This window comes from Urocampus carinirostris, chromosome 7, assembly GCF_059441175.1.
Source record: "Urocampus carinirostris isolate Australia breed hairy pipefish chromosome 7, RoL_Ucar_1.0, whole genome shotgun sequence".
NCBI classification, from domain to species: domain Eukaryota; kingdom Metazoa; phylum Chordata; class Actinopteri; order Syngnathiformes; family Syngnathidae; genus Urocampus; species Urocampus carinirostris.
The window spans coordinates 2,316,546-2,338,551 of NC_142355.1; the positions used below are offsets into that span (position 1 = coordinate 2,316,546).

The window sequence follows — 22,006 nt, forward strand, 5'->3', positions numbered from 1 at the left end:
ATGCCCTACGGCACTCATTGAGTAGTAATACAGTCATTGGAAATTACTTTAATATTAATAGTACCGTATTTTCCGCACTATAAGGCGCACCTAAAAGTCTTCATTTTTTTCAAAAGCTGACCATGCGCCTTATAATACAGTGCGCCTTATATATGGATCAATATTATATCGCAAGGTCTCGCAACTTACGCAACAGCCGGCGACTCGATTTTCCCCCGAACGTGGAGTAGTCCGCGGTGTATGCTGGGATTTATATACCGGCGTTTCATTGGCTAACCAATGTGTCAATCATCATTTGAATCGATCGCTATTGGCTAAAGTTATTCGGAGCCTCGGATAGGCTAGAGGGCCGAAACAAACCCTGCAATTGGCCGAAAAAGATGTGTCAATCATCAGTCAAAGCGATCGCTATTGGCTGAAGTTATTCGGAGCCTCGGATTGGCTAGGGGGCCAAAACAAACCCTGCAATTGGCCGAAAAAGATGTGTCAATCATCCGTTAAATCGATCGCTATTGGCTGAAGTTATTCGGAGCCTCGGATAGGCTAGAGGGCCGAAACAAACCCTGCAATTGGCCGAAAAAGATGTGTCAATCATCAGTCAAATCGATCGCTATTGGCTGAAGTTAATCGGAGCCTCGGATTGGCTAGAGGGCCAAAACAGACCCTGCAATTGGCCGAAAAAGATGTGTCAATCATCCGTTAAATCGATTGCTATTGGCTGAAGTTATTCGGAGCCTCGGATTGGCTAGAGGGGTTGAGAAACAGACAGAGATGGCCAGATCCAACTAGACGTTTGATCTTACTGTACACACGGTCCAGTGTTTTTTCCCTAATTGCTCAGTCCACGTGTTGAATGGATTTGTAAAGTACAGTCCTTAAACATGCCCGATTAAATTCGCCGGCGACGATAAAAGCTCCGTCGGGGTGTGCAAGCTGCTATTTATTGATAGCAGCGGACAGGAGCTTTAGCGCTATGCTAACGTTAGCATCCGGTGGAACGTAAACAGCTTGCACAATGACCACAGTTAGCTCTCTCGGTAGGTAGAAGGGTCTACACGATACTGCTAGAAACGCTGGGTAGTGCGCAAATGCGCACACACGCACTTTAGAGGGAACATTGCGTGCAATACACTCTCACTGTACGCATCCTGATTATTTTTATATTTTGTGACAGCTTGCAACTCTTCTCCTTGCCTCCACGATGGGACTTGCATCCTGGACAGCGCCTCCACATATCACTGTGCCTGTCTGGCTGGCTACACGGGCAAGAGGTGCGAAAATGGTAGGTTGCGCCTGTCGCTTGAAAAAAAAATGGATCAAACCCACACAAATCTGTTTTCATTTCTCCTGTGGTTCATGGCTCAAATGAGTCATCGTGAGTCAGTATGTATCTTGGCAACCATAACATTGGACAGACATCTTGGGGGTGGGTGCTCAGAGTAGAACTGTATACAAACAGCCAATTTACAATAATCAAATCTCATCTCATCTCATTAGCTGCACTGCTTTTCCTCAGTAGAGGAGCCCATCCCAGCAATCATCGGGCAGTGGGCAGGGGACACCCTGAACTGGTTGCCAGCCAATCGCAGGGCACACAGGGACAGACAACTCGCTCGCTCATTCATACCTAGGGACAATTTGGACCGGCCAATTATCCTTGACATGCATGTTTTTTTTGGAATGTGGGAGGAAACCGGAGTGCCCGGAGGAAATCCACGCAAGCATGGGGAGAACATACAAACTCCGCACATAGATAGATATTTGTAAAGCCCTTAATTTCCAATAACACGTTCTGTGATCTGAATCCTACATGGGGGCAAGGAAAAACTCAAAATCCTCAGGGAAGAGCATTCCACAGCATCAGGATCTGGATAGAGATGCTCTTGAACCTGCTTCTTGGCCCATGGAATAACTAGTAGACCAGAGAAGGTGCTGAGCAGATACATTAAATTAAAAAAATATGAGGAAGCAAGGGCAGCACGGAGGCACGGTGGTTAGCGCATGTGCGGCAGATTTCTGAGGTTATGGGTTCAAATCCAGCTACTAACCTTCCTGTGTGGAGTTTGCATGTTCTCCCCGTGTTTGCGTGGGTTTCCTCCGGGCACTCTGGTTTCCTCCCACATTCCAAAAACATGCATGTCAGGTGAATTGGCCGGTCCCAATTTGTCCCTAGGTGTGACTGAGCGACAGGGTTGGGTAGGGTTACTTTAACTTGATTACTTTCAATTACTTTTGGATTACTCCAATACTAAATATGCTAATAAAAGATCAAATAAACTAAATATGAATAAAATGGCTAAATTTTGTGCAGGCTTGGTGAGTAACGGAACACATGGAACGGCAAAAATGATGTTGGCAAGCTGTTTGGATTGATTTTCATTTTCTTTCTGTTGCATTTGATGTTCGTTTTGCCGGAGATCAAAGAGATCAAAGCCAGGAGAGAAAGCTTACCACGTGTTGTGAGTCATCATTTTATTCATATTTAGTTTCTTTTGTCTTTTATTAGCATATTTGGTATTGGAGTAATCCAAAAGTAACTGAAAGTAATCCAGTTAAAGTAACCCTACCCAACCCTGATGAGCAAGCAAATTGTCTGTCCCTGTGTCCCCTAAGACTGGCAACCAGTTCAGGTTGTCCCCTGCGCACTGCCCCAAGATGGCTGGGATGGGCTCCAGCACCCCCGCGACCCTACTGAGGATAAATGGTGCGGATAATGGATGGATAGAGGGATACAAAATTTCATATGTTAGAATCTTAAAATCAAATTCTACTCTGCCAGGGAGTCAGCCCCATCTTTGCATAAGCTGCGTGGTTCGAAGTTTGGGAAATAAATTGCAGCTTAAGTCCGAATTTTACGGTAATTCAAAAGAAAAAAATGTCCACGCAGATGTTCATCTGGGTCTACCACCACGTTGAAGACCCCTAATCGAAATGATATTAAAGTAAATCTTGCATACATTTGAAAGAGTACGATTTTAAAAACAGAGAAGACAAAGAAATTATTTGAATGCAACACAAACATTTTCTTCTTTTTCCCTGTTTTTAATTCATTTAAAAAATAATTGTGTTTATTTTTCCTACCTATTACTTTTTTCTTTTTGTTTTTTATTTACTTTTTTTCCTTTGTTTTTTTATTTTCTTTTTTTTCTGTCTTTTTATTGAACGTTTCCTTCTTTTTTCTCTTCTTTTTGTTTCTTTTTTTCTCAGCTTTTCACTACTTTTTCATTTTGGTATTTTTTTCTTTTTTGTTCTATTTCCCCCCGTCCTTTAAGTCATTTTGTGCACAATTTTACATAATATTTGGTTGTGTGGGGATGAAAGAAGCAAAAACAACCTGAAGAGCCGTTTAGGGCCCAAAAGAGCCGGTTCCTTTTAGTGAGCTGAGCCGAAGAAGCCGGTTCTCGGAAAACTCGACTGACTTTGCTCAACTTCGTTCTACTTCAACTTTGACTTCAAATACCGCATTTAGAACTCAACGTCAGGGGAACCCGTGTATTTCTACCTTCATGCACTGTAACTTTGACTTAATTCACTTTTTAATTAGCAATTTTGAGCCCAGATATTTGTGAGCTGGCTAGATTTTCTTGTGCACGGAAAAGCTCTGGGTAGTCCGCAATTGCCCACACACGCAGCTTAGAGGAAAACATTGCTCTGCAATATGTCAAGCGGATTCAGAATGCGGAAAATTATACCGAACAAGTCGTTCCGTAGTATAACATTTTCCCTCCAGCGCCATGAAAAGGGTGAGTTTGTGGTCCCTCAGAGAGGCCAAAATGGCTTCGGTCGTTCATGGTCTTGCACTAATATGTCTATGGAATTTATCTTGGCTCTGTTTTATGCCTCACATATCTCCTAGAAGAAGCTGCCAAAGCAATTGTGGTGGTGTCATTTTCAGGGTTGCTATACATTCAAGGTTATAAAAGAAATTGTAAAGCACATCCACTTCTCTCATTTTCATCCGGCCTTCCGATAAAATGTGCAGTTCATTCATCAGCTCTGCAATCTTAGAAATATAAGACATTTTACTGTCCAGTAGGAATAGAGCATACCACTTTTTTCCTGATTAATATTGGAACGATTCCTCAACTCTTTGAATAGTCATTGATACCCAGAGTGCAGTTCTGGCATGGCCGGAGGGAACGTGCCCCCACCCATAATGAGCAATCATTGTTTTTACCCCAACATTATTGTGAGATGGGCAGCATGGCGGCGCAGTGGTTAGCGCATGTGCGGCACAGTTCATGTCTTGGGAGCCTCCTGCGTGGGTTCAAATCCAGCTCCAGACGTCCTGTGCAGAGTTTGTATGTTCTCCCCGTGCTTGCGTGGGTTTCCTCCGGGCACTCCGGTTTCCTCCCACATTCCAAAAACATGCATTTCAGGTGAATTGGACGGTCCAAATTGTCCCTAGGTGTGAATGAGCGAGTGAGTTGTCTGTCCCTTTGTGCCCTGCGATTGGCTGGCAACCAGTTCAGGGTGTCCCCTGCCCACTGCCCGATGATTGCTGGGATGGGCTCCAGCACCCCCGCGACCCTACTGAGGATAAGCGGTGTAGCTAATGAGATGAGATTATTGTGAAATCACTTAAAATCAGGGTTGGGTAGGGTTACTTTAACTGGATTACTTTCAATGACTTTTGGATGACTCCAATACCAAATATGCTCATAAAAGACAAAAGAAACTAAATAGGAATATTGACTCACAACACGTGGTAAGCTTTCTCTCCTGGCTTTGATCTTTTTGATCTCCGGGAAAACGAACATCAAATGCGACAGAAACAAAATGAAAATAAATCCAAACAGCTTGCCAACATCATTTTTGCCGTTCCATGTATTCCGTTACTCCCCAAGCCTGCACGAAATTGAGTCATTTTATTCATATTTAGTTTCTTTTGTGTTTTATTAGCATATTTGGTATTGGAGTAATCCAAAAGTCATTGAAAGTAATCCAGTTAAAGTAACCCTGCTTAAAATAATAAGCCAACAAAGCCAAAACCAAACCTAATGTCAACGACAGCTAATTATTTTGAAAGGTTTCCGAGGAATTAAATCAACATATCTGTCAACCTGTACGGTTTTGACGTACAAAGTACGTTTTTATGCATTTTAAGACAAGTACAACGTACTGTACAAGAAAATCAGTACGGAAAAACGCAAATTTGTCAATTATGGATACCATCTGACGAAACTAAATATGAATAAAATGACTCAATTTTGTGCAGGCTCGGGGATTACATGGAACGGCAAAAATGATGTTGGCAAGCTGTTTGGATTTGTTTTCATTTTGTTTCTGTCGCATTTTATGTTCGTTTTGTCGGAGATCAAAGAGATCAAAGCCAGTAGAGAAAGCTTACCACGTGTTGTGAGTCATCATTGTATTCATATTTAGTTTCTTTTGTCTTTTATTAGCATATTTGGTATTGGAGTAATCCAAAAGTCATTGAAAGTAATCACTTTAAAATAACTCTACCCAACCCTGCCATCCGGTGAACATCGACTATCACGAAACGGCAAATCAATCAAGTCAAACGAGTTCGCCGCGGTAGCCTCTATCTCGGTATCGTTTTTTTCGTTGCAAACGAAGCGAGCGGTTTGATGCTACTGTGCACAAGCGCTTGCCGCCTGGGGATTTCCTATCATGCATCATTCCGAAAAAAAAACAAAAAACAAAAAAACAAAAAAAAAAACGGTGTACGATTATTTTGTATTTTGTACGGAAAAATACGACAGTTTGTACAGGCATGGAGCCCTGGAGGTTGACAGGTATGCTATACAGAGTAATGATACAGAGGTTTATGACAGCTTGATTCATACTTACAAAGTATGTTTATTATGTATTTTAAGACGTGTACGACGTACAATAAAATCTGTACAGAAAAACGCAAATTTGTCAATTATGGGTACCATCCGGTATACACAGACTATCACGAAACGGCAAATCAATCAAGTCAAACGAGTTCGCCGCGGTATCCCCTATCTCGGTATCGTTTATTTCGTTGCAAACGAAGCGAGCGTTTGATGCTACTGTGCGCATGCGTCTGCCGCTGTAGTGCCGAATTTCGACTCCCCTGCAAAATCCTCCCCCCCTCGGGTGAACGCGCATTCTGCTGCGCTTCCAAAAATAGCAATCGTATTCTATATAATAAGCTTATTAAAACAATAAAACATTATTTTGTTGTTGACTTATTGTTTGTGTTCTGTTTTTATTTTAATGTTCGAAATAAAGTATTCATTAATTCATTTATTCAAATTTAAAATACAAGCATCAATGGTTGATATTGTGGTTTGGTTTACAAAATAGAAATGCCAACTTATTTTTTCCTCCAAAAATATCTTAATTTACAAATTTAAATTTAAAGTGTTATTAAAGGATATTTTAGTTAAGCTGATAACAATTGTTCCTGATTTTTCGTTTTTTACTCTTATTTTATGTTTTATTTTATTATTATTATTAAGAATGTTAAACTACATAAATAAAAAGGCTTGAAAAAATAATATGGTGTAAAATTATTTTGTATTTTGTAAGGGAAAATACGAGAGTTTGTAAGGGCATGGAGCCCTGGAGCGCGACAGGTATGGTATAGATCCATTATTTAATCAACGAATGAAATTAATGATACTTATCTGATTCCCTGTTTTTGAGATGCTGTATAAGAACCACAAGAGGGCGACATATTCTGGCTACTGCTGCAAATTCCAATCTTTAAAATGTTGCTGCTATCTGCATCAATTATTGACACTGCCAAGTGCCTCTACCCAGTGTTTCCTCTAAGCTGCGCGCGTGCGCAATTGCGCACTGCTCGCACATTCTCAGCGCACAAGAAAATCTAGCCAGCGCACAAAAATGAGGGCTCCAAATTGCTAATTAAGAAGCGAATTAAGTCAAAGTTACAGTGCATGAAGGTAAAAATACATGGGTTCCCCTGACGTTGTGTCCTAAATGCGGTATTTTGAAGTCAAGTCGAAGGAGAACGAAGTTAGTAGAGTTTGTCGAGAATCGGCTTCTTCGGCTCGGCTCACCAAAAGGAACCGGCTCTTTCGGGTCCTAGACGGCTCTTCAGGTTGTTTTTGCTTCTCTCATCCCTACATGACCAAATATTATGTGAAACTATGCACAAAATGACTTAAAAGAAGGGGGGAATAGAGCAAAAAAGGAAAAAAATACCAAAACGAAAAAGTAGTGAAAAGCTGAGAAAAAAAGAAATCAAAGGAAAAGAAAAAAAAAGGAAACATTTTAGAAAAAAAGCCAGAAAAAAAAGAAAAAAAAGAAATGTAGGAAAAAAGTAAATAGAGAACAAAAAGAAAAAAGTAACAGCTCGGAAAAAAACAAAACTTTTTTTAAAGGAATTTCAAAATAAGTAGAAAAAAACACGGAAAAAGAAGAAAAAGTTTGTGTTGCATTCAAAAAAATTTCCAATAATATCAAGTCAATCTTGTTGCCAACATTGTACTTCCACTAAAAAACGTGATAAAGTACAGTTTTGTATCTTGCAACCGACTAAATATGCCCCCAAAAATGTTAAGATTATGCGGCAAAATATATCAAGAAAAAAAAGAAATGGATATCTTGTGAAAGAATTGTAAAAACAAAAAACATTCGTAGGCCATACAACCTTTGCAATCATACATGAGTCAATTTATTCAAAAGAGAAAAATAATTTTGCATTGCCGGAAACTCAGCAAAATGTCAGTTTTGCACATGTTTGATAATTATCTTGCCTCACTTGGGATTATGGTTGCTCACTGTTGTTTCAAGCGTTGCTCAGACCCGTGGAAAATTAGAGGGAACATTGCCTCTACCTATCATTTCTTTTTTCAAAATACCTTACTGGGCAGCACAGCGGCGCAGTGGTTAGCGCGTGTGCGGCACAGTTCTAAAGTCTCGGGAACCTCCTGTGTGGGTTCAAATCCAGCTACCGGACTTACTGTGCGGAGTTTGTATGTTCTCCCCGTGCTTGCGTGGGTTTCCTCCGGGCACTCCGGTTTCCTCCCACATTCCAAAGACATGCATGTCAGGTAAATTGGCCGGTCCAAATTGTCCCTAGGTGTGAATGAGCGAGCGAGTTGTCTGTCCCCGTGTGCCCTGTGATTGGCTGGCCACCAGTTCAGGGTGTCCCCTGCCCACTGCCCGATGATTGCTTGGATGGGCTCCAGCACCCCCGCGACCCTAATGAGGATAAGCGGTGCAGATAATCAGATGAGATGAGATGAGAAAATACCTTAGTTGTTCTGATTCAAGATCTAACAAGCTTCTCTGACCTGCTGCCAACAAAAAACTATTTTCTCTATGTCAAGGGAAGTTTTTTGCAAATTTTGCATTTCTTACACCTCCATATTCCCTAGTATAGAAGTTAAAAATGTGAAAGTAGAAAATCCTTGATTAAAGGGGATGCTCCAATATATCATTGGCCAGGTCTAACTCAGAGACTAAATCTCAAAGCTGTTACATATCACCTACAAATATTGTATAATGTTCAATACTTCCATTATAAGAATCCCGGACAATTCAATAAACTAAACTTTATGGCTCTGCAAAGGAAATAATTGCCTTTAAATCATGTTATTGAATCTCCAGTATTTATTTAGTTGTTTACAAGCCATGTGCTCCACTCTGCATTGTAAATTGCGCATATAAATTTATAACAGGTCTACGAGGTTTTAGCATTAAAAAATAAATCAAAGAAACAATTAATAAGTGGCATAGTATTGGTTTATCGCTAACCTTCTAGCAACACGAAGAACACATTAGTGTACTTGTGTGCTCTGTTTCAGAAGATAGATAGATAGATAGATAGATAGATAGATAGATAGATAGATAGATAGATAGATAGATAGATAGATAGATAGATAGATAGATAGATAGGGGCGGCAGTAGAGCGCTCGTCTTGGGATTAAGAGATCGCAGTTCGAATCCCGGCTCCTCCGTGTTGCATGTCGAAGTGTCCTTGGGTAAGACACTGAACCCCTAATACCCCCAATAAGCAGGTTAGCGCCTTACATGGCTGCACGGCCGCTATTGGGGAAAGGGGGAGATAGATAGATAGATAGATAGATAGATAGATAGATAGATAGATAGATAGATAGATAGATAGATAGATAGATAGATAGATAGATAGATAGATAGATAGATACTTTATTCCTCCCCATAGGGAAATTCACACTTCCAGCAGTATCCTTGTGTTGAAAATAAAACAATATTTAAGTAAAAGGAATAGAATACATAAATACCCAATGTAACATGTTGATATAGAGTATTTAGATAGTGCTACATAAAATACACACTGTAATAAAAATAGGGTAATATGCAATGTGGGGGTGTTGTTTAATGTGGGCTCTTACTCCCCTGGGTGGAGTTAAAGAGCCTCATGGCATGAGGAAGAAATGATCTCCTCAGTCCGAAAGTAAGAAAGTAATAAATCTAAAAGTGTAGTTGTGGCACTTTACAGATTCATTTTCAAATTCTTCATCCACAAATTAGCATTTCACTTACGGAAAGAACGTATTTAGAAATTAATTATTATACAATATGTTATACCTAAAATATATTGGAATATATTATACAAAGTATTTTTTTACGATCCCAAAACTATCTATGATCCCAAAACTGTATATAACATCCTACAAGCCCACATTTCTTGTGTAAATTATAACCTTTATCTTCTTTGTTCCTTTATATTGTGTAAATTATAACCTTATGTAACCGCGGTGTACCTGTCCCATCAAAGATCCACATTCCCGCTGGACTGGATGATAAGGTTTTTATTATAGTTGCTGCAAATGAATGAGTCACAACACAACCTGTGTTAAGCTTCTCTGCTGGCTTTGAGCTCTATAAGGGGAATTAGCATTTTAGCACAACATGCAATGTCTGGCAAAACTAACAGAAACGGCGACAGAAACAAGACGAAAATAAATCCAAACAGCTTGACAACATCAATCACATTACTCTGCATGTTGAGAGATTTGTCAGCTGTGGTTTTAATGTTTAAAATTAACTTTTTTTGCGGAGCACTAAAAGATCGTGTCTTATTGTTGGCAGCACGCTGTTAGACTGCCAACAACTCCCACTTTCCTGTCTAAAGCCAAACCAAACCTTACCCTGTACCAGCAGGTGGCACTGTTGGACTCATCATTGCAGGACACTTATATAGAAACTATACAACATATTTCAGCAGGAATTTCTATAAAACAAAAGTTGTTATTACACCCGTTACACTTATATTCTTTGTTCCTTTATCTTCTTTATTTTCTTTTATCCTCACTGTTAAATGTGAAACTGGAGTGCCACGCCCAATTTCGTTGTTACAATATGTTCAACCCATTTTGTAACAATGACAATAAAGGTATATTCTATTCTATTCTTTTCTCTATTCTAATTATTTGTTCCTGCTTAGTGGTGGGATGCCGTGGACCGCCTGTGCCCGCCAATGGATCCACAAAGGGTGTGTTTCATCAAGCAGGGGCCCGAATCACTTTCCACTGCGATGCCGGCTTTGAACTGCGAGGTGTAGGGGCCGCCATCTGCCTGACTGATGGCACCTGGAGCTCACCTGCTGCACAATGTGGTAAACATCATTGCTCATTGTTTTAATAAAATAGTAAGGGCAACGTAAATTCCGGACTACAAAGCACTATTTATTACCATACCCGTCAAGCTGTACGTTTTGGTCGTACAAAGTAGGTTTATTATGCATTTTAAGACGTGTACGACGTACAAGAAAATCTGTACGGAAAAAACGCAAATTTGTCAATGATGGGTAGCATCCGGTATACACCGACTATCCCGAAACGGCAAATCAGTTCAGTCAAACGAGTTTGCCGCGGTAGACTCTATCTCGGTATCGTTTTTTTCCGTTGCAAACGTAGCAAGCGGTTTGATGCTACTGTGCGCATGCATCTGCCGCCTCGGTTTTCATGTGGTAGTTATGTAGTGAAAGGAAGTCCGTCTCTTTTTAGAGAACCGGCTTTTTTGGCTCGACTCATTAAAGAGAGCCGGCTCTCGAACGGCTCACTTGCTGAGTTTCATTTATTTCCAATGCACAAGTGTGAAAAAACAAACATTATACCAGTACATAAATGCTTGGAATCGTTCTAACAAGTAGTGTCAACTGATTGAATATTTCAGTGTGGCAAAATGTCAGCACAGCGGTTGGGTGGCTAGCCCGTGTGGAGTTTGCATGTTCTCCCCATGCTTGCGTGGGTTCCAAATTGTCCCTAGGTGTGAATGAGTTAGAGTTGTCTGTCATTGTCAGGGTTGGGTAGGGTTACTTTAACTGGATTCCTTTCAATGACTTTTGGATTACTCCAATACCAAATATGCTAATAAAAGACAAAATAAACTAAATAGGAATCAAATTACAAAATTTTGTGCAGGCTTGGGGAGTAACGGAAAACATGGAACGGCAAAAATGATGTCGGCAGGCTGATTGGATTTATTTTCATTTTGTTTCTGTCGCATTTGATGTTAGTTTTGCCGGAGATCAAAGAGATCAAAGCCAGGAGAGAAAGCTTACCACGTCTTGTGAGTCATCATTTTATTCATATTTAGTTTCTTTTGTCTTTTATTAGCATATTTGGTATTGGAGTCATCCAAAAGTAACTGAAAGTAATCCAGTTATAGTAACCCTACCCAACCCTGGTCATTGTGTACCCTGCTTAAGATATGCGGTGCAGAAAATGGATGGACCAAAGAACGACACTTTGGTATATTTTCCTATCAGGTCGAAAATGTGAAGTCAAATTCGAATTTTTATCAGGTGCACTTTGTAGTCAGGAATTTACGGTAAATGTTGTCCAAGCCTTCATTTATCGTGTTTTTTCCGTCCTCAAGTTCCTGTGGTAGGAGTTTGTGCTCTGCCCCCCAAACCAGCATACGGGGACCACTTCCTGGTTTACGGGCCCAATGATGTTTTAATCGCTCTTCAGTATCTTTGCCATCAGCCGTATGAACTCAATGGAGTCTCGCAAAGAACCTGCCTCCCAAACAACACCTGGAGTGGAAACCATCCTGTTTGTAGCAAAGGTCAGGTCGAGTCATTGAAGCATTTCATTGGCTCATCTAATTATTTTGTTTATTATAATATAAACAGTCCACAAAGGTAAACAAAGCAACTTGAATAGCTGAAGCAGGATATTTTGTCCTGCAGAGGGATTGGAATTGAAAACCAATGTTCCCTCTAAGCTGCGTGTGTTCGCAATTGCGCACTACCCAGAGCTTTTCCGCGCACAAGAAAATCTAGCCGGCTCACAAAAATCAGGGCTCAAAATTGCTAATTAAGAAGCGAATTAAGTCAAAGGTACGGTGCATGAAGGTAAAAATACACGGGTTCCCCTGACGCTGTGTTCTAAATGCGGTATTTGGAAGTCAAGTCGAGTTGAGTAAAGTCAGTCGAGTTTTTCGAGAATCGGCTACTTCGGCTCGGCTCATTAAAAAGAACCGGTTCTTTCGGGTCCAAAGCGGCTCTTCAGGTCGTTTTTGTTTTTTGAAAAAAAATAAAATAAAATAAAGTACTTGTTGATATAATTGGAAATTATTTGAATGCAACACAAACTTTTTCTTTTTTTTCCCTGTTTTTTTCTATTTTTTTTAATTCCTTTAAAAAAAAATCTCATTGTGTTTATTTTTTTCTAGCTGTTACTTTTTTCTTTTTGTTCTCTATTTACTTTTTTCCTTTGTTTCTTTCTTTTCTTTTCTTTTCTGAAATTTTGCTTATTTTTTCCTTTTCGTTGTTTTTCATTTTTCTCAGCTTTTCACTACTCTTTCATTTTGGTATTTTTTTTTCTTTTTCGTTCTATTCCCCCCTTCCTTTAAGTCATTTTGTGCATAATTTTACATAATATTTGGTCATGTAGGGATTAAAGAAGCAAAAACAACCTGGAGAGCCAAAAGACCCGGGTCCATTTAGTGAGCCGAGCCGAAGAAGCCAATTCTCGAAAAACTCTACTGACTTTACTCAACTTCGTTCTACTTCGACCTTGACTTCAAAATACCGCATTTAGAACACAACGTCAGGGGAAACGGTGTGTTGTTACCTTCATGCACTGTAACTTTGACTTAATTGGCTTCTTAATTAGCAATTTCGAGCCCTGATTTTTGTGAGCTGGCTAGATTTTTTTTGTGCGCAGAGAAGCTCTGGGCAGTGCGCAATTGCATAGAGCTTAGAGGGTACATTGGTTATATGTACTCACTGTTAGTTATTTCTTGTTTATCTTCACAATTTTTGGATTTTATTTTTCAAAATTGCTGAATTTTATACAATAAACATTTTTTTCTTTTTATGCTACAGTTTATGTTTTACTTTAAACTTTGCCAATAAAATGATTAAAAAGGTGTAGTTTAATTTACTGATGTCTTTATATCAATCGATGCAACACACCAAACCAACTTTAAGATATGCTTGTTGTTAAGAAACCAAGCTATAACTCACTTTTAAATCTTTCACATTTTCTTTGTGTGCAGTAAACAATACTCTTACAGAAACCGAAACAGAAAAAGGAAAAAATACAGCAGAAGGTACGGATCAAGATAAAGAAGATTCAAGCGGTGAAAAAGAAAAAGGTGAGGCTAAGACAGGAATGAAAAAGACTTGAAAAAAAGTAAATGTGCAACTACAACAACAGAAGACAAAAACATGATTTCTTTTCCAGGGAAAACTCTCGCTGAGGATCGCAAAAAGGAAGGGAAAAATAACATCTGGGAGAAAACCACTAGTGGCGAAGATAAAGTAGTTAGTGTCAGTCCAGACTATAGCGAAAATAAAGAACCTGAAACTACGTTGGTGATAAAAGACAAAGGACAACGCCAGAAGGAAAGAAAAGACCAGCAAGTGAATGGAAAAAAAGACCCCGGCAAAGTCGGACCCAACGACACGAAGCGGCCCATGATCGACTCCTGGGAAATAAACATAGTCGACATCTCCGAGCAGGAAAAGACAAAGAACAACACGGACACAGATGATAGCACAGACTTGCGCACATACAATAATACAATAATACCGGAGAGGAAACCGATTCCCCCAAGAGTCAATATTACTAAGTTTATGCTGTACAGAGCTGGAGGAGAGGAAACGAGCCGACCAAATGAAAACCCAACAACTAAAGGCGACAAAGTAAAGACAAGCTCTACCAAAGAACAGAAGGAATTTGATACGGTTCAAAAAGAGACAGACATAAACCAAAGCTTCTTTGGTAAGACAAAATGCTTGTATAAAAGTTTCTCTTCTTTGCCCTTATGCTCTTTTTTTTCTCCGGAGAAAAACAAAGCCTGCAACAAGGACTAACATATTCTTTGAATAGAATAGAACAGAATAGAATAGAATAGAATAGAATATACCTTTATTGTCATTGTAGAACAAAAAAAGATAAAGGAACAAAGAAGATGTTTGTACTGTCCTTGTTGCAGGCTTTGTTTTCCTCCAGGGGGGGGGTGTATGAGGGGGTGAGGGACAGACAGAGATGGCCGGATCCAACTAGGTGTTTGATATTACTGTACACACAGTCCAGTGTTTTGCTCAGTCCGCGTATTGATTGAATTTGGGAAGTACAGTCCTTAAGCATGCCTGAATAAAGTCGCCGGCGACGATAAAAGCTCCGTCGGGGTGTGCAAGCTGCTGTTTATTGATAGCAGCGGGCAGGAGATTTTGGGCTATGCTAATGTTAGCATCCGGTGGAACGTAAACAACAACCACAATGACTACAGTTAGCTCTCTCGGGAGACAGAAGGGTCTACACCAGGGGTGTCAAACTCATTTTAACTCGGGGGCCACACGATAGAACAAACATTCTTTTGGGGACCGGACGAGTAGATTAAAGGGTAAGAAAAAGAGAGATAAAGAAATAAGAGAAAGAGAGAGGGAAACGAAGAGGGAGGGTGGGACAAAGAAAGAGAGAGAGGGAGGGAGCGTGAGAAACAAAAGAAGTTAAAAAGAGAAGTCGTGAGAGAGGGGGAATGAAAGGGAGAGGAAGAAAGAAATCCAAAGAGAAATAGAAAGACAGGAGGAGAGAAAAGAGAAAAGAAAGCGCGAAGGGTAGGAAGAGAGAAAGAGAAAAGAGAGAAAAGGAATAAATGAAGTTAGAGCAAAAGAAGTTAAAAAGACACAGAGAGAGAGAGACAGAGAGTTGGAGAAAAGGTGTGGAAGAGAGAGAGAGAGAGAAAGAGAGAGAGAGAGATAGAAAGAGAGAGAGAGATAAATACAAGTACAGTGTCTTTGTTCGAGGCACCTGGCTTTGGCAACATCAAGTTGACATATTTCAACCTGCAGCTTGTTTTTCTCTTGCGCTTCTCTGAGTGTTGTCTCGCGGGCCGGATTCAATCCCTTAGCGGGCCTGATTTTTCCCGCGGGCCGCCTGTTTGACACCTGTGGTCTACACCATACTGCTAGAAACTCCATATCGAGTGAGCAGTGTGTGTCAATGATTCGGCTGTTATTGCAGCGCATAGTCCCTTTTGTTCCTTTATCTTCTTTGTTCTTTCCTATCCTCGTTGTAAAACGAGAAACTGGAGTGCCACGTCCAATTTCGTAGTCACAATATGTTCAACCCATTTTGTAACAATGACAATAAAGGTATATTCTATTCTATTCTATTCTTCCTCCTTTTCTGAGACGGGACCTGTCCGCCTCCCCCTCGCCTCCATCACGGTTATCATGTGACCCTGCCGGGAACCAAGCCTCAGACGGTGCAGTTCTTCTGCAATCACTCATATGCTCTGAGCGGACACGCCCTGCGGAAATGCCAACGAGATGGCACTTGGAGTGGCACACAGCCACGTTGCGTCCGAGGTAGTAAAAAAGAACAGATTTTATCTTCCTTTCTGTGTTCGGATCAACATCAGGGTCTTGAAACGAGATGGGTAAAAACAAGCGCTGGAATAGTTTCGTTAAGGGAGTCAACAATAAAGTGAAGAAGTATTTGAACACCCTGCTATTTTGCTATTTCTCCTACTTAGAAATCTTGGAGGCGGCACGGTGGCGCGGTGGTTAGCTCGTGTGCGGCACAGTTCTGAGGTCATAAGTTTAAATCCAGCTACCAACCTTCCTGTGCAGAGTTTACATGTTCTCCCCGTGCTTGCGTGGGTTTCCTCCGGGCAGTCCAGTATCCTCCCACGTTACAAAATCATGCATGTCAGGTTAATTGGCCGGTCCAAATTGTCCCTAGGTGTGAATGTGCGAGCGAATTGTCTGTCCCTGTGTGCCCTGCGATTGGCTGGCAACCAGTTCAGGGTGTCCCCTGCCCACTGCCCAGAGATGGCTGGAATGGGCTCCAGCACCCCCGCGACCCTACTGAGGATAAGCGGTGCAGATAATGGATGGATGGAATGGGTAGAAATTTTGGATGGGTCTGAAATTTTTATCGTAGGTGCATGTCCACTGTGAAGGAGGTAAACTAAAAAGAAAAATGCAGAAATCACAATGCATGATTTTTTAAAGATGTATTTGCTTGACATAGCTGCAAATCCGTATTTGAACACCTGAAAAATGAATGTTAATATTTGATACAGCCAGGGTTGGGTAGGGTTACTCTAACGTAATTACTTTTAATTACTTACAGATTACTCCAATACCAAATATGCTAATAAAAGACAAAAGAAACTCAATATGAATAAAATGACTCAATTTTGTGCAGGCTTGGGAGTAACGGAATACATGGAACGGCAAAAATGATGTTGGCAAGCTGTTTGGATTGATTTTCATTTTGTTTCTGTCGCATTTGAAGTTCGTTTTGCCGGAGATCAAAGAGATCAAAGCCAGGAGAGGAAGCTTACCACGTGTTGTGAGTCAAGTCAAGTCAAGTCATTTTTATTTGTATAGCCCTTAATCACAAAGAGTCTCAAAGGGCTTCACAGGTTATTACACAGACTATTTTTTCCGATTATTATTACACCATCCCCTGATCTGAAACCAACATGAGGGCAAGGAAAAACTCAAAAACCTCAACATGAGGAAAATGAAGAAACCTTGAGAAGGGACCGCACATGTGGTATCCTCCATCCAGGATTACCAGAGTCATCATTTAATTCATATTTAGTTTCTTTTGTCTTTTATTAGCATATTTGGTATTGGAGTAATCCAAAAGTAATCGAAAGTAATCCAGTTAAAGTAACCCTACCCAACCCTGGATACAACGTAGATGGGTAGTTGGGTCGGTGGGTAAATTACATTTCTCATTTTGGGAATTATTAGATAAAAAATACATTGAAAATAAGAAAAATCACTTCCTACATCATTATAACAGTTATTGTTAAGAAAATTAAAAACTGTAATGAGGGGTTCACTCATAATGATCATTATGTGATTTTAAGTTTCATTTATTTTTTATGATTTTTCTTTTTTATCCCCATTTCTACCTAGCAACAATATATTAAATTAAAGCAGGGACAAATTGACATTTTTTCTCAAAATATTATGGAGTGGACAATATTTTTGATTAACAACAAATCCACTGCGTTATTGACGGGCAGCACGGCGGCACAGTGGTTAGCGCGTGTGCGGCACAGTTCTGTGGTCATGGGTTCAAATCCAGCTACCGGACTTCCTGTGCGGAGTTTGTATGTTCTCCCCGTGCTTGCGTGGGTTTCTTCCGGGCACTCCGGGTTCCTCCCACATTCCAAAAACATGCATGTCAGGTGAATTGGCCGGTACAAATTGTCCCTAGGTGCAAATGAGCGAGCACATTGTCTGTCCCTGTGTGTCCTGCGACTGGCTGGCAACCAGTTCAGGCTGTCCCCTGCCCACTGCCCGAAGACAGCTGGGATGGGCTCCAGCACCCCCGCGACCCTACTGAGGATAAGCAGTGCGGATAATGGATGGATACAGTATTGACACTTGAAAATGTATTGAGAGGTGTCTGCATGTCCTTTTTTGTTGCAGCATGTCGGGAGCCCAAAGTTTCAGATCTGGTCAGACAAAGAATCCTGCCCCCACAAACACCATCAAGGTTTGTCACTACAGTCATTTCAAGTCAAGTCATTTTTAATTGTGACGCCCTTAATCACAAAGAGTCTCAAAGGGCTGCACAGGTTATTACACCATCCCCTGATCTGGAACCAACATGAGGGCAAGGAAAAACTCAAAAATCTCTAAAAAAACTAAAGGGCAGATTTATGCAGATCACGACTAGCAGTTGTCCCACCTCAGCTGTGTATGGCTGTCGGTCATCCAATGTGATCATGGGTCTCTTGGTTGCTTCTCTGATTAGTTTTCTCCTTGTTTGGGCTGAAAGTTTTGAGGGAAAGCCAGGTCTTGTTAGGTTTGCAATAGTCTTTGTTCTGATTTGTTCGGGGCGGCATTAGCTCAGGAGGTAGAGCACTCGTCTTGGGATCAAGAGATCGCAGGTTCGATTCCCGGCTCCTCTGCAAGGAGGTCTTCATTGACTTGAAAAGCGCTATATGAATGCAGACCATTTACCATTTACCATTTGATATAATTGCTTGCGCAGTGTTTTGGGATACGTGTTAATGTTGAGTATGTTCTTATATCCCATTCCTGCTTTGAACTTGTCCATAACTGTATCCCAAACCTGCCAGGTTTGTTCTCCAGTGCCTTTTTTTACAGAACTCGAAGCCCATCATAGAGCAGGTGCATTTAAACTGAGACGCTATCCGTCACTGTTAATCATTCAGGTCTTCATAACGGTGTCTGTTCTCCGGTGCCTGCTTTACGGACCTCTGAGTCCATCACAGAGCAAGTCAATTTAAGTTGAGATATAATGAGACACGAGTGCACTCTTGTTGTCATTGTTAGCCATTTAGGTTGACATGAGATCATTGAGAAGTGATCAGGGAAGTTCTGGAGTCGTGCTGAGCTTATAGAAACACTTATGTTTTTTCAATGTGATTGTTGAAATCATTGGGTCCCACTAGTCCATTTTGTCAACCACGTTTTTCCATTCATGGAAGATATTTTCACTTTTTTGGCTTTAAGTTTGAAGTCTTAAATGTGGCAAAATGACAAAAAGTTATTGGTGGGCCAATACTTTCGCTAAGCACTGTAATTCAATCAATAAAAATAGGAGAAAAAACTATAATTGCATACCTGTCAATCTCCGTATTTTTTCCTTACAAAGCACAAAATAATCGTACACCATATTTTTTTTCAAACGTGTTTATTGATGTTGTTTAACATGTTATATTGTACATGTGTTTCGTTATATCATATATGTTGTTAATTAACATTTTGTTGTGAGATACCGAGTTGCTCGACATGAATGAGGTTTATTATAATAAAAGTTCGAAAATGAAGTCGCTTGGACGTTCACTGAAGAAGGAAAAAATCGAATTAAGTAGAATAATACATTTTCTTATTCAAATTATGAATTCATTATCTGCATTAGGGCAGCACGGCGGCGCAGTGGTTAGCGCGTGTGAGGAACAGTTCTGAGGTCGTGAGATCAAACCTCCTGTGTGGAGTTTGCATGTTCTTCTAGTGCTTGCGTGGGTTTCCTCCGAGCACTCCGGTTTCCTCCCACATTCCTAAAACATGCATGTCAGGTTAATTGTCCCTAGGTGTGAATGAGCGAGCGAATTGTCTGTCCCTGTGTCCCCTGCGATTGGCTGGCAACCAGTTCAGGGTGTCCCCTGCCCACTGCCCGAAGATAGCTGGGATGGGCTCCAGCAACCCTGCGACCCTACTGTGGATAAGCGGTACAGATAATGGATGGATGGATGTTCTGCTTAAATTATTGTTGGTAATATACTGATTAAAGGGATAACTACAAACCTGTCTTTTTTCATTTTCTCATTTTATACTTCTTTTTTTTCCTAACTTATTTTTACAACATAATAATTCATAATATAATTCATCAAAGCACGTGAGCCGTTTGAGAGCCGGCTCTCTTTAATGAGTTGAGCCAAAAAAGCCGGTTCTCTAAAAAGAGACGGACTTCCTTTCACTACATCAAACCGCTCGCTTCGTTTGCAACGGAAAAAAAACGATACCGAGATAAAGGCTACCGCGGCGAAATCGTTTGACTTGACTATTTGCCGTTTTGCGATTGTCGGTGTATACCGGATAGTACCGATCATTGACAAATTTGCGTTTTTCCGTACATATTTACTCATACGGCATACACGTCTTAAAATGCATAATAAACGTACTTTTTACGGCAAAACCGTACAGGTTGACAGGTCTGCAATTGTATTTTTCGTTACACCATTAGATGAAGTACTCATGCACTCAAATGTTCTGCATCCTTTGTTTTACCCTAGAAAGACACCAGTGCATAAGTTCTACTCCCATGCAGTGGGCCGACACATGCAGTCTGACGGTCCCACAAAAGGGCCCCCGGTCCTTTCAGGGTTGGCTGCAGGTTACCATCACCTTTACACTCACATCGAGTACGACTGCGTTTCTCCGTTCTATCACCACAATGGCAGTCCGCGTCGCACTTGCCTCAAAACCGGCAAATGGAGTGGGCGTCATGTCTCCTGCTCACCAGGTGAGAGCAGCAGAGGTTCGTCATTTAATAGAAAGGATTCAAGCGATTGAGAGCAGGGGTCCAATTGACTTGGGGGCTGCAAAAGCCATTTTGGGGGTGAGGTCTGGCTAAATTCTGTTCTGTTGTTGATTAAAAACATTTCACTAGTACCACACATCCTTTTCTTTTTTTAATTTCCTACACAAAATTTGATCGAAAAATACAACAATAATTATAGTTCATGTCTTGGGAACCTCCTGCGTGGGTTCAAATCCAGCTCCAGACTTCCTTTGCGGAGTTTGTATGTTCTCCCCGTGCTTGCGTGGGTTTCCTCCGGGCACTCCGGTTTCCTCCCACATTCCAAAAACATGCATTTCAGGTGAATTGGCCGGTCCAAATTGTCCCTAGGTGTGAATGAGCGAGTGAGTTGTCTGTCCCCGTGTGCCCTGCGATTGGCTGGCAACCAGTTCAGGATGTCCCCTGCCCACTGCCCGATGATTGCTGGGATGGGCTCCAGCACCCCCGTGACCCTACTGAGAATAAGTGGTGTAGCTAATGAGATGAGATGAGACATGAGCATACCAATCAACCTGTTTTGGTAGTCAATGAACAGGGTTGGGCAGGGTTACTTTAACTTGATTACATTCAATTACTTTTGGATTACAAAAGACAAAATAAACTAAATATAAATAAAATGATGACTCACAACAGGTGGTAAGCTTTCTCTCCTGGCTTTGATCTCTTTGATCTTCGGCAAAACGAACATAAAATGCGACAGAAGCAAAATGAAAATAAATCCAAACAGCTTGCCAACATCATTTTTGCCGTTCCATGTGTTTCGTTACTCCCCAATCTTGCACAAAATTGAGTCATTTTATTCCTATTTAGTTTCTTTTGTCTTTTATTAGCATATTTGTTATTGGAGTAATCCAAAAGTAATTGAAAGTAATCAAGTTAAAGTAACCCTACCCAACCCTGGATATAACGTAGAGCAGATGGATTCACAATTGTCACTGGATTGTTTGATGGTAAACATTTCTCAAAATAGCTTAAAGCTCTGTGCTATGGATCCAAACATTTCTTAATAACGTCCATGGACACAGTTTCATCATGTGCCCTGTGGAGCCTGTGAACCATTTTCTTCACGTTCTACCCTTTCTACTCTCTCATCCTGTTACCTCCTTTTTGGCAGTGTGTGGGAAGCATCCCACCTTTGACCCCGAGAGGCCAGCGGAGGCTCACTGGCCTTGGCTGGCAGCCATTTACCGCCGCTTTACCAACGGTGCTGGCACCAAAGCAACCAAGGCAGATCTCCGTGAAGAACCAGCTCAGAAAGGTGGCGGCGGCGTTAGGTCTGGTAACTACGTCCAGGCTTCTGACTGGCAGCTGGTGTGTAGCGGAGCTCTGGTTAACCAAAGAACAGTGATACTCTCAGCCCACTGTGTGACACAGCTGGGCAAGATTTATCCGCTGGACGGAGCCAAACTCAAAGTCGTGGTCGGCAAACACTACCGTGATGATCATAGGATCGATAAAGGTCTCCAGCACTTGAGGGTAGGCTTTCCGTACTTTCACCCAAAAACGACATAGATTTGGTG

At 41.0% G+C, this 22,006-nt stretch overlaps 1 protein-coding gene across 1 annotated transcript in view; it reads left to right on the plus strand.

Annotated features, from left to right (window-relative positions):
* Positions 1–22,006, plus strand: part of pamr1b (peptidase domain containing associated with muscle regeneration 1b) — a 62,084-nt gene that overhangs the window by 38,066 nt on the left and 2,012 nt on the right. The window contains 9 exon segments of the mRNA XM_088339158.1: positions 1,175–1,282; positions 10,391–10,561; positions 11,827–12,018; positions 13,456–13,574; positions 13,577–14,183; positions 15,599–15,775; positions 17,864–17,930; positions 20,200–20,429; positions 21,601–21,962. Coding sequence (XP_088195284.1) covers positions 1,175–1,282; positions 10,391–10,561; positions 11,827–12,018; positions 13,456–13,574; positions 13,577–14,183; positions 15,599–15,775; positions 17,864–17,930; positions 20,200–20,429; positions 21,601–21,962 — 2,033 coding nt within the window.